The sequence below is a fragment of the Myotis brandtii genome, unplaced genomic scaffold (assembly GCF_000412655.1).
Source record: "Myotis brandtii unplaced genomic scaffold, ASM41265v1 scaffold432, whole genome shotgun sequence".
NCBI lineage: Eukaryota > Metazoa > Chordata > Mammalia > Chiroptera > Vespertilionidae > Myotis > Myotis brandtii.
Window position 1 is genome coordinate 2,155,343 of NW_005366520.1, and position 13,032 is coordinate 2,168,374.

At 39.3% G+C, this 13,032-nt stretch overlaps 1 protein-coding gene across 1 annotated transcript in view; it reads left to right on the forward strand.

The window, feature by feature from the left end:
* NAALADL2 (N-acetylated alpha-linked acidic dipeptidase-like 2) overlaps window positions 1–13,032 on the forward strand; it is an 825,315-nt gene that overhangs the window by 598,423 nt on the left and 213,860 nt on the right. The window contains exon 9 of the mRNA XM_014546150.1: window positions 10,047–10,193. Within this exon, the coding sequence (XP_014401636.1) occupies window positions 10,047–10,193 (147 nt within the window). The remainder of the gene's footprint in view (window positions 1–10,046; window positions 10,194–13,032) is intronic.

Consider the following 13,032-nt stretch of genomic DNA (forward strand, 5'->3'; position numbering starts at 1 on the left):
GATGAGGCCCAGAAATCAGGATTTTAAAAAGATTCCCAGGTGATTCTAATGTGCAGCCAAGGTTGAGAACCACCGCCTTAAGTGAATAGAAGTAAAAAAGAAGGGGCCATCTGCCAGCATGTGCCTCTTGGTCTTGGCCTTAAGTTGTTCAGGGAATAGGAAGGGCAAACTAAGAAGAATTGAAGGGAAGGAGACATCATTTAGAAGATAGAATAAAAACAAGGGCAAATGTTTTCTTTTGTCTCCATTTTTACCCCTATAGAGTGATCTTTAAAGCATTCATTAGTTACAATCTAATTTGAAGTGTTTCAAATATAAAGTAACATTTCTCCACATTCCAGAACAAGATTAAAGTTTTAAAAACTAATAGAATGAGAAGAAAATTAGAGTGTGTTCTTCAGTTTGGTAATTCTACTTGTATATATTAGAGGAATAATAACCCTTCACTATTTAAACCTGAAAATCTTTGTAAACACTCACACCTTGAGATACTGGAGATTTTGAAAATCCCTTTTCAGGGGTTGAACATTTTCCATTTTAAAATAAGATAAAAGCTAGTTTTCTTCCCCTACTCAAGTTTATCTTTAATAAAGTCGTGATATATTTATTAATTTTTCTTTAAATTTTTACTATTTTGAAATATATTCTAATACAGTGGGGCCTTGACTTACGAGTGTCCTGACTAATGAGTTTTTTGAGATATCAGCTGTCTCTCGGCCGATTTTTTGCATTGAGTTGATAGAGTAATTTGAGTTAACGAGCTTCTTAATGAGCTCCTTAATGAGTTTGGTCTCAGAACAAATTAAACTCGTAAGTCAAGGCCCCACTGTATATAAAAACCCTGGGTCTGTCAGGACCAGAGGTTCCAAGTCAGTCCTGCAGTCAGCACTGGGTTGCTGTCGACCCAGCACTGACTGCTGCAGGTGCAGGCTCAGTGACCCAGCACTGACTGCTGTAAAAGCTGGTTTTCTTCCCCTACTCAAGTTTATCTTTAATACAGTCATTGTGATATATTTATTAATTTTTCTTTAAATTTTTACTATTTTGAAATATATTCTAATACAGTGGGGCCTTGACTTACGAGTGTCCTGACTAATGAGTTTTTTGAGATATCAGCTGTCTCTCGGCCGATTTTTTGCATTGAGTTGATAGAGTAATTTGAGTTAACGAGCTTCTTAACGAGCTCCTTAATGAGTTTGGTCTCGGAACAAATTAAACTCGTAAGTCAAGGCCCCACTGTATATAAAAACCCTGGGTCTGTCAGGACCAGAGGCTCCAAGTCAGTCCTGCAGTCAGCACTGGGTTGCTGTCGACCCAGCACTGACTGCTGCAGGTGCAGGCTCAGTGACCCAGCACTGACTGCTGTGGGGGCTGTGAATCAGACCTGGAGAAAGGCCTGAAGAAAGAAGCAGGGTCTGATCTGTAGCCTGTGTGGCAGCTGTTGATCAGCACTTGCCTCTTTTTTTCTCTCCTGTTCAGGCCAGCAGCTATGTCTCCATTTCTCTCCAGGCCTCCACCTTTCTGATCAGGCCCCGTTGATAGGCCCAGAGATGCTGATTGGCATAGAAACCGACCAATTAGAACCAAATCTGAGTGAAGTGTGAGGAGCCAGTGGCTGCCTAGGAAGCAGAGCTTTTAAGGCTGACTGGCATAGAAACTGACCAATCAGAACCAAATCTGGGTCAACTGTGAGGAGGCAATGGATGCCTAGGAGGTGGGGCTTTCGACGATGACTGGCATAGAAACCGACCAATCAAAATCAAATTGGCCAGCAGAGGAGGGCACTTGGGGGGGAGATCAGGCCATCACGGGAGGGCCATTGGGGGAAACCAGGCCTCAGGGGAGGGCAGTTGGGGGAGAGATCAAGCCAGCAGGGGAGGGAAGTTGGGGGCAACCAGGCTGGCAGTGGAGGGCAGTTGGGGGTGAGATCAGGCCAGCAGGGGAGGGCAGTTAGTGGTGATCAGGCAGGCAGAGGTATTTAGGGGCGATCAGGCAGGCAGGCAGGCAAGTGAGCGGTTAGGAGCCAGCAGTCCCAGATTGTGAAAGGGATGTCTGACTGCCTGCCGGTTTAAGCCTGATCCCTAAATTGGCAGTTGGACATCCCCTAAGGGGTTCCTGTTTAGAGAGGGTGCAAGCTGGGCTAAGGGAACCCCCCCCCCATCCATGCACAAATTTCATGCACCGGGCCACTAGTTTTATGTATAAGAAACTCATTATCAATGCTGGCATAAATGATAACTTAAATAAGTTTCTACTTTAGAATATTAAAGAAAGTCAGTATAGGAGTTCTCCTATTATATCAAGATCAAGATCCCCAGTGGATGCCTGAAACCACAGAGAAATACCAAATCATATATAGATAGATAGATAGATAGATAGATAGATATAGATATATACCATATATAAATATATAATAGATAGATATAGATATATACCATATACCATATACCATATATAAATATATATCTCCTCAATATATATATATTGAATGCAGACATACTTTTTCACTTAAAGAAAGCACTTTAGGACTTATCGTTGGCATATCTGAATTGCCAGCATCACTATTCTTGTTCTTTGGGGCCATTGTTAAGTGATATAAAAAAGCACTGTGATACCTCCGCAGTCAATCACATGGAATGGGTACTAAGTGACTCATGAATATTGGGCCAGTGTCATAAACAGTGTGGATATGCTGAACAAAAGGATGATTCAAGTCCTGGGCAGGACAAAGCAGACAGCATATGATTTCATCATGCTTCTCAGAATGGCGTGTAATTTAAAACTTATGAATTGTTTATTTCTGGAATTTTTCATTTAATATTTTCAGACCAAAGTTGATCATAGGTAACTGAAACCACAGAAAGCAAACCACAGATAAGGGGGACTACTGTAAATATAATATCTTATTTTTAAACATCATTAGAGGAAATCTGCAATGTGTTATTAAGTATTGGGTATTAGACGGAAACCTGACATACTGCCATAAAAAATATAAGCTAACTAAATGAAAAACAGCCCTAACTGGTTTGGCTCAGTGGATAGAGCATTAGCCTGCGGACTCAAGGGTCCCAGGTTTGATTCCGGTCAAAGGCATGTACCTTGGTTGTGGGCACATCCCCAGTAGGGAGTGTGCAGGAGGCAGCTGATCGATGTTTCTCTCTTATCGATGTTTCTAACTCTCTATCCCTCTCCCTTCCTCTCCGTAAAAAAAAAATCAATAAATGAAAAACACATGACAGTGATTAAATAAATTGAAGAAATGCCACAGATAGTTTGTTACAACCATATCCAGTGATCGAATGTGATTTAAAAAAAAAAAGACCCACAGAATTTCAGAAAGGATAACTATTAAGAATAGTTTGTTCAACTGCATTAATGTGATGAGTGTGCTGGATATATCAGCATAGGAGAAAGAAAAGAACATTGCATTCCAGGTGAAAAGATCCAGAAGGAGATCCCAATTCTATTGATTTTCAGCCTCAGTTTCCTAATTTGTAAAAAGCTAGTTTGCTGCAAGAGAACCCCTTCTGGACCATTTTGGCTGGCTGATAAATCCTATATAAACCCAGAAATGATGTCATAAAATGCTTAAATTAAAACACACAGGTTTACAAGGGAAACCGATTATATCAAATTGCAGTTATTTAAGTATTAAAGCACACACATTTTCATTTTAGTAGTATGTAATCTTTCTAAAACTAAAACATTAAACAACAAAATTCAGCAAAGTATCTCATAACTGTCATCTTTTCAAATTAGGGGTGAGTTATTCACAACAACTGAAATATGATTTTTAAATACTTGAGAAACTTGTCAATGTGTCTTGGTATTGCTCCTCAACCAGTGCAAATTTAATTTCATTTCTTTATATTAACTCATATGACTATTTACTATCAGGTTTTCATTTTAGCCTAAAAGGCAGCCTTAGGATGGTGATTTCATTTCAGGTTTTCAAGACACTTGTGATAGAAAATTAAACAAGGAACATAACTACAATCTTTGCCTGAACTTGCTTATTTTATGAACTGAAATAAAAATACATTATCAAACGTTAAGTATGGAGCATTCTGAACTCCTTGGATGGAATACCTAATTTGAATGTACCCAGCCTTGTAAATAGATTTTAAAAATTAATTGACCTGTACAAATTTGTTACTAACCTTCTCTCTCCCATGGTGACTAACTTCTAGTAAAATGGAGGAAATTGATATTTATTTCTACTTCTATCTCAGATATTAGTGCTTACAGAGGTTGAGTAGATCACTGTCTATTAGCTGATATAGATCTATTATAATTCACTGAAGTGCTATGAGGGAAAACAATTCCCATTAGGATAGAATATAGATTTAGGATCATTTGAGGCTTGTGAATTTGGTCTAAATTTTAAAGTAAGGGATAATAAAAAGATTTAGAGGACAAGGTTTCTGTGTCAGGAATATTCTGTTCTTAAGGAAAATCCCTAGATATAATTATGGTCGGGGGCTAGGGGGCAATTCCAGTCTACAAACTGGGTTCTTTTTATCCTATGTTATACTGAAGCTAGATAGAAACAAAAGCACAAAAGAATAAAATAAACACAGGGTTGAGGGTCACATGTGTCCTCTCCTCATCACTGGTTAAATCAGGAGAGTAGACAATAGAAAATGAGGTGAAGAAAGTAGAGGCGGGGGGGGGGATGCGGTAAGACCTCTCTGCACAACTTTACAGAGATGCTCTGGCCTCAGTTGATAGGGAACAGGGCCCAGGAAGACTTTTCAGGGAACCCTGTGTTGTTCCTGAAGGTTCCAATGTTGAATGGATTTTCTTGAAGCTTATACCTTTCATGAGGGCTTAACTCTGTCATGAGGCTCAATATCCAACTGTATCCAGCTATAGGTTCAGTTATCCCTCGGGCCACACAACCCTGTTTTCTGTGCTCTATTCTCTCTCCATAAATAGTACACATGTAGCACCACAGATGTGGTTTAACAGCCCTAACCTTCAAAATATAATTTGAAAACAATTCTAGATAATGCTCACTCTATTGATGTCTTACTTGGTTTATCAAAGGAGCTTATGTAGGAACTAGAGGCCCAGTGCACGAATTCATGCACATGTGGGATCCCTCTGGGTAGCCTGCAGGGATCAGGCTGAAACCTGCAGTCCAATGCCACCTTCAGCTGCTACCTGTCACTCCTGCTCATCCTGGCCCCACTGTGCATGCCGCAGATTCACGCCCAATCAGCCCCGATCAGGAGAGGCTTTTGCTGCCCCAGCAGCCCTCGCCAGCCATAAGCCCTGTGTCTGGCACCCTCCCAAGGGGAGTGGCCTGGGGGATTGGGCTGAAACCAGCTCTCTGACATCTGCCAAGGGGTCCCAGATTGAAAGAGGGTGCAGGCCAGGCTGAGGGACCCCAATGGTTCACGATCAGGCCTGGGGGGGACTGTGGAAGGATTCCAAAGCATGTCCAACCCATCTTACTCAGTCCTGATTGGCTGGACCCCAGCAGCAAGCTAACCTACTGATTGTATCATCTGCCCCCAGATGGTCAGTGCAGGTCATAGCAAGCAGTTGAGCAGCCTTTGCAAGGTGGCAATATTAGCATATTACACTTTGATTGGTTGTTTGGTTGTTCTGACGTTCGGTCTATTTGCATATTACCCTTTTATTGTATAGGACAAGGTGGCAATATGAAACTTCAGAGACAAAACTTTTCAATAAATGAATTAATAAAAGCAAGCCAGATTAGGGGAAAGAATGCAGAAGTATTTTAGGGTATATCATCTTAAAGGTTGGATAGTGCCTATTTGGCTTGTCTAAAAATCATAAAACATGGAAGAAATAATGCACTAATCATTAAATCAAGGTGTTAGAGATCATGGCATGCAATGGAAATATTAAAGGTGTATAATGGGAGTAACCGCGGCAAGCAGAAAGAATAGAAGAGAATTTGTACTGGCTTCAGATAAAATGCCCTGAACCAATTCCAAGATGAGGGTGAATAAGAACTGATCTTTGTGTAACTAGTACATCAGACAAAGAACACAAGGATTGATTGGAATGGGGTCACTGTGCCCTTTTAGGGACTTGCATATATGGGAAGCTAATACTTTTTGTCAGAGGGAAGCTATAATAGTTATGACTGAATAAAAATAATATAAAATATTATATTTATACAAATAATATGTATGTTATTTTTAAAATTTTAATTCTTTCACAGAAACATATTGTAGAATTTAAAATTGTCAGTTTTCGAGCCATGTAATTCTTCTGTGAGAAAAACAATTATTTGTAAGGGATGTGGTTGACATTTGCAATGGATATTAAGAATGATGTAGGCAAAATTACATTAAAAACAAACCTGTATTTTTATTGAGGTTGAGTAGAATATATAAGATGTCTCAAAAAGATATAGATGTGGCTGCAGTAAAGGCAAAGTAGATCACTTAAAAGATTATTAATTTCATTGGCTAGACATCTGGGGAAAGAAAAGACTAGATTCTATGAAATCTTTATTAATAATATTGAGGAGTACAACTGTTTAGGTTTCACAAACTCAAATGCTTCTGGCCACGATTTGAATGAGTGAAGCAGGCTGAGTGTGACACTAGTGATGGGACATTGGTCAAAAACTTGCCTGACCAAGACATTTAAGTTAAATTTAAAAACATTCATTCTGGCTAAAGAAATTCCTTCCTAGGAGCCAGTTTTTTAACACCTGGATCTCTCGGTGCTACTTGGTATTTTTAAAATGATATACTAGTAAAGTAGTTTGTTTGTTTGTTTGTTTGTTTGGCACCCTCCCAAGGGGAGTGGCCTGGGGGATTGGGCTGAAACCAGCTCTCTGACATCCGCCAAGGGGTCCCAGATTGAAAGAGGGTGCAGGCCAGGCTGAGGGACCCCAATGGTTCACGATCAGGCCTGGGGGGGACTGTGGAAGGATTCCAAAGCATGTCCAACCCATCTTACTCAGTCCTGATTGGCTGGACCCCAGCAGCAAGCTAACCTACTGATTGTATCATCTGCCCCCAGATGGTCAGTGCAGGTCATAGCAAGCAGTTGAGCAGCCTTTGCAAGGTGGCAATATTAGCATATTACACTTTGATTGGTTGTTTGGTTGTTCTGACGTTCGGTCTATTTGCATATTACCCTTTTATTATATAGGACAAGGTGGCAATATGAAACTTCAGAGACAAAACTTTTCAATAAATGAATTAATAAAAGCAAGCCAGATTAGGGGAAAGAATGCAGAAGTATTTTAGGGTATATCATCTTAAAGGTTGGATAGTGCCTATTTGGCTTGTCTAAAAATCATAAAACATGGAAGAAATAATGCACTAATCATTAAATCAAGGTGTTAGAGATCATGGCATGCAATGGAAATATTAAAGGTGTATAATGGGAGTAACCGCGGCAAGCAGAAAGAATAGAAGAGAATTTGTACTGGCTTCAGATAAAATGCCCTGAACCAATTCCAAGATGAGGGTGAATAAGAACTGATCTTTGTGTAACTAGTACATCAGACAAAGAACACAAGGATTGATTGGAATGGGGTCACTGTGCCCTTTTAGGGACTTGCATATATGGGAAGCTAATACTTTTTGTCAGAGGGAAGCTATAATAGTTATGACTGAATAAAAATAATATAAAATATTATATTTATACAAATAATATGTATGTTATTTTTAAAATTTTAATTCTTTCACAGAAACATATTGTAGAATTTAAAATTGTCAGTTTTCGAGCCATGTAATTCTTCTGTGAGAAAAACAATTATTTGTAAGGGATGTGGTTGACATTTGCAATGGATATTAAGAATGATGTAGGCAAAATTACATTAAAAACAAACCTGTATTTTTATTGAGGTTGAGTAGAATATATAAGATGTCTCAAAAAGATATAGATGTGGCTGCAGTAAAGGCAAAGTAGATCACTTAAAAGATTATTAATTTCATTGGCTAGACATCTGGGGAAAGAAAAGACTAGATTCTATGAAATCTTTATTAATAATATTGAGGAGTACAACTGTTTAGGTTTCACAAACTCAAATGCTTCTGGCCACGATTTGAATGAGTGAAGCAGGCTGAGTGTGACACTAGTGATGGGACATTGGTCAAAAACTTGCCTGACCAAGACATTTAAGTTAAATTTAAAAACATTCATTCTGGCTAAAGAAATTCCTTCCTAGGAGCCAGTTTTTTAACACCTGGATCTCTCGGTGCTACTTGGTATTTTTAAAATGATATACTAGTAAAGTAGTTTGTTTGTTTGTTTGTTTGTTTGTTTTTCTTTTCGTTATCTAGTACTAAGGGTAGCTCTTCTTTGGGAATATTTAATACCTTACCTAAACATTTCCAGGTATAAGAACTCTAGGAGTCTTCACCCCAGTAGACTATCAGGAAGTGAAAAAGGATTAACTCTATTTTCAGAAAACCGGGCTTTCAAAAGAAGCAAGTTGGTGAGATTAACTATAAAAAGCATTAGGTTGCTACTGATTAGACTATATGGTAGGACTCTCTTTTTACTTTCTTTTTGCAAAGTGCTTAATTATCCAAGTTATTTGTAAATAACTTAAGCTGATACCTTGCCTTGTTTATAAATACTCAGGGTCTCCATTTTAATTGATTTTAATTTGTTACAAAGATATTTCTATTAGACTCTCAAAGAATATTGAATAGATCTTGAAACATTATTATGGGTTTGAAAAATCTAGCATTTTACTTGAAAAGTGGAAAAAATTTGCTCTATGAATATTCAACTGCATATTTAAAATATTTGCATATATTATATTTAAAAGTATTTTTGAAATTGTATTATGCCAAAGAAAGATGGGGAGGGAGGTTGAGGCATCCACTGATTTTTGATTCAATAGCAAATGTGTATGGAGGACATTCAGGTTGGGGCAAAAGTTACACTTGTGACCACGTGAAACAGTTTATTCTTGTAGTACTATTTATTAATTACTAGAGGCCTGATTCATGAAATTAGTGCAAGAGTAGGCCTTCCTTCCCCTGGCTGCCGGCACTGTTTTCCCTAAGCAACCCAGGACCTGGGCTTCCCTAGCAGCCTGGCTTCGTCCGGAAGGTCGTCTGAAGGACATCCGGTCTAATTAGCATATTATGCTTTTATTATTATAGATTGTATTACTTTCCATACAGACAACTGTACTATCTGCCTATTAGACATGGTGTCCTCATGTTATTGCTCACTCATATGTGTTGTGCATGCTAGACAACTCTTAGTGTAAGAAATAATATCCTATCTCCTTATATATTTCCCTAGAGTTTCTTAATGTCCCACAGAGTTGATGTCATATATTCCTCAAATGTGTGGGAATATGCTTTTAAATAGAAATGGAGAAAATTCCTTCTGTGTTTTCCAAAAAACCATATTTAGGAAAGTGGAATTGTGTCCTATCAAACCATCCTTTAGATTTAAATTCATGGGAAAACAAAAAGAACAGTAAAACTAGACCTTTTTAAAGGACTCAACATTCTTTTTTTATATTTCTTTATTGATTAAGGTATTACATATGTGTCCTTATCCCCTCATTGTCCCCCAACCCCCCACTCATGCCCTCACCCCCTTGTTGTCTGTGTCCATTGGTTAGGCTTATATGCATGCATACTAATCCTTTAGTTGATCTCTCCCCCTCACCCCCACGCTCCCCTACCTTCCCTCTGAGGTTTGATGGTCTGATCAATGTTTCTCTGCCTCTGGATCTGTTTTTGTTCATCAAATTAAAGTTATGATGGTTTGTAATAATTCCATGATAAAAAATGCTTTTGAAGCAACAAAAACAAGCAGTTAGATTTAGGCCAGCACTAGGCACATTTGGTGAGCATCAGAATCCAGAATCATAGAAGAGAGTTACAACACAGATCCCTGGCTCCATCCTGGAGGTTCCCATTCAGGAGGGCATGGGTGGAGCCTGAGCATCTGTACTTTGAATAAGTTCCCGGGTGACATCCACGCTGCTGACCTATGGACCACACTTGGAGTGGCATTCATTTAGAGATGCCCCGAGAAGCTGAGTTCGTGCTAACCATGTAAATTATGTTTTTCAGAAAAATATTCTCAACTGTTTCAGAAGAGCACAGTGCCCAGAATCCAATGTCAGTTCCATACAGATACAAGGGGATGCGGATTATTTCATCAACCACCTTGGAGTTCCCAGTGTGCAATTTGCTTATGAGGACATCAAGTCATTACAGGTAATTATTTCTAAAATATGTAACCTCCCCCCCCCCCCCCCACACACACACACACAAAATATAGCAGACATGCAGAATGTGATTTTATCCTGGCTATTTGTCTTTCTTATCAACTAGGTCACTATAGGAAGCTGCTTCATTTAGAGGGTTATTCTTGTTGTTCAGAGGCTTTGTAACAGTATTTGAAAACATCAGCTCTTTTCAATAGTGTTGAATTCAATTTAAAAAGATTTATATTGTCACTCACATTTCCACAGTGTGCTTTGCAACAAGAAATTTGCAGTAGTTGGATTAACATCAAAACATAATTGTAATCTTCAGTATTCACAGAAACAGATGACATATGCAATAGATTCTCTTCTCCTTGCCCAAGGGAAAATGCATTTCATATGCTGTATATTAATGTGTCTTGCGGATTAGCTACCCAAAGTATGTCAATAGTTTGCCTTCCTAAAAAGATACAACTTTTTTTGTGGAGATAGGTCCCCCCACCCCCGCAAAGAATATCACATAGGAATGATTCACCATAATTAAGTCTGTGTTCATCCATATATTGGACTGCAACCGTATTCATCTGTCTCAGAATTGTGTCACAGGAAATTGTTCTCTGTAGATATAAACCAGTTGAGATCTTTTATTTTCTTTTAACAAATTGTGCTTGCCTTTTGGGGAGTTCTTTAAAAGCCTCCGGGGTAGCCTGGTTGAGGTAATTTTTACATTAACTAAATAGTGGCTGGAAATAGAGTAAACCCTGCTTTGTTCCACAATCATAGATGTCCTTGAAAATTTGTATTTAAATTGTATTTATAGACTAAACTTCTGGTATTTAATGTCTTAATATCTATTAGCTTTTAGCAATACTTAGTTTCTCTGCACATACCTTAGCTCCTTTGTAAACAGCTGATATATCTAACATCTTAAATTCATAGAGGGAGAAATTCTGGTTGAATCCTATTGTGATGAGATAAATTCTTAGGCAATACAAAAATAATCTTTATGACTTATCTGTTTTTATAATTTTGGATTTTCATACGCTATTGTTGTTTGAACATGAGGTACATGTGTAGTGGTATATTTTCTTTTAGGCAAATCCATGGTCTATACTTTAATAAAATCTATGTCTTAAAAAATAACTCATTTTTTATTTTTCTGCTTGATATTTTATAATATCTCTTTATCATTTCCCCATCTCAACTCATCCAACTCCTGTCATATCAACACATTGAATGGTAGCTTTTATTCAATACAGGTCTGATTCATCTTGGTTGAGTTTTAAGCCAAGAATTTAGAGAAGCAATATAGTATAGCCTTAAAAATGGGACTAATAGTTGATTCCCGACTCTGATACTTACTTGATACTTATTAGATACCTGATTTAACTTCTTTCAATATTATTTTAGAAATAAGGAACCATATAATAGTTACACATAGGATAAATGACACTATGCCTGTAAAAAACATAGCTAATATTGAACATGCAATAAAGCCTCTATCAATCATAGCTATAATCACAATTATTATTGCCCAATTTTAGTTCCAAAATATTAGTGGGAGAATTTCTAAAACAATTAGGTAAGAACATATTAGTAGAAGGGAAGAGAGAGTTTGTAAACTGTTAAGGAAAACAAGCTTCTGAGGTAGAAGAGGTGGCATTTGATTAGGATCAGCTGGAGGATCTGAGGTGTCAATAGAAAGAAGATTTGGAAACCAGTATTAGTGAAGTTCTCAGAAGGTACTATTATCACTGAAATTCTTTAGGCTAAAGTATACCTACTGGCTTAGTCTAAACGTCAATTAATTTTTCAAATTATATCCAGACTATCTAACTTTCATCAACAAAATCATACTATATAATAAAAGGCTAATATGCAAATCAACCGAACAGCAGAACGACTGGTCACTATGATGTGCACTGAGACCAGGGGGCAGATGCTCAACACAGGAGCTGCCCCCTCGTGGTCAGTGCACTCCCACAGGGGGAGAGCTGCTCACCCAGAAGCCAGGCTCATGGCCTCTGCGGCAGTACTAAGGATGCCCGGCTGCCGGCTTAGGCCTGCTCCCACAGGCCTGTCAATCAGCTGGACATCCCACGAGGGCTCCTCAACTGCGAGAGGGCACAGGTCAGGCTGAGGGACCCCCCCTCAGGGCACAAATTTTGTGCAGCAGGCCCTAGTCTGTGTATATATATATATATATATATACCTTTGCTATGCCCTAAGCCACACCCACCAGCCAATCAGAGCGACTATATGCAAATTAACCCAACCAAGATAGCAGCCGGCAGCCACAGAGCTGGAGCAAGCTGGAGGCTTGGTTGCCCAGGCGATGGAGGAAGCCAAGCTTCCCACCAGCCCTGAGCCAGCTGAGGACTCAGCTCATGGCAACAAAGTTTCAATTATAGAAGATAAATAAATCCCAGATACCTGCTTCCAGTAGTCAGCCTCTGGGAGCTTGGGTGGCTGGGGATTGCAGCCAGCCTGCAAACAGCCATCAGCCCCTCACCCAGGCTGGCCAAACCCTCATGATGTGAGGGTCCCTGCTGGGGGGCTTAGCCAGCCTGAAAACAGCCCTCAGCCCCTCACCCAGACTGGCCAGGCACCCCAGCAGGACCCCCCAGCCTGAAGGGGCTGTGGCCAGCCTGCAAACAGCCATCAGCCCCTCACCCAGGCTGGCCAGGCATTCCTATATAATAAAAGGGTAATATGCAAATTGACCCTAACAGCAGAATGACTGGGAATGACTGATCACTATGACACACACTGACCACCAGGGGGCAGATGCTCAATGCAGGAGCTGCCCCCTGGTGGTCAGTGCACTCCCACAGGGGGAGCTCTGTTCA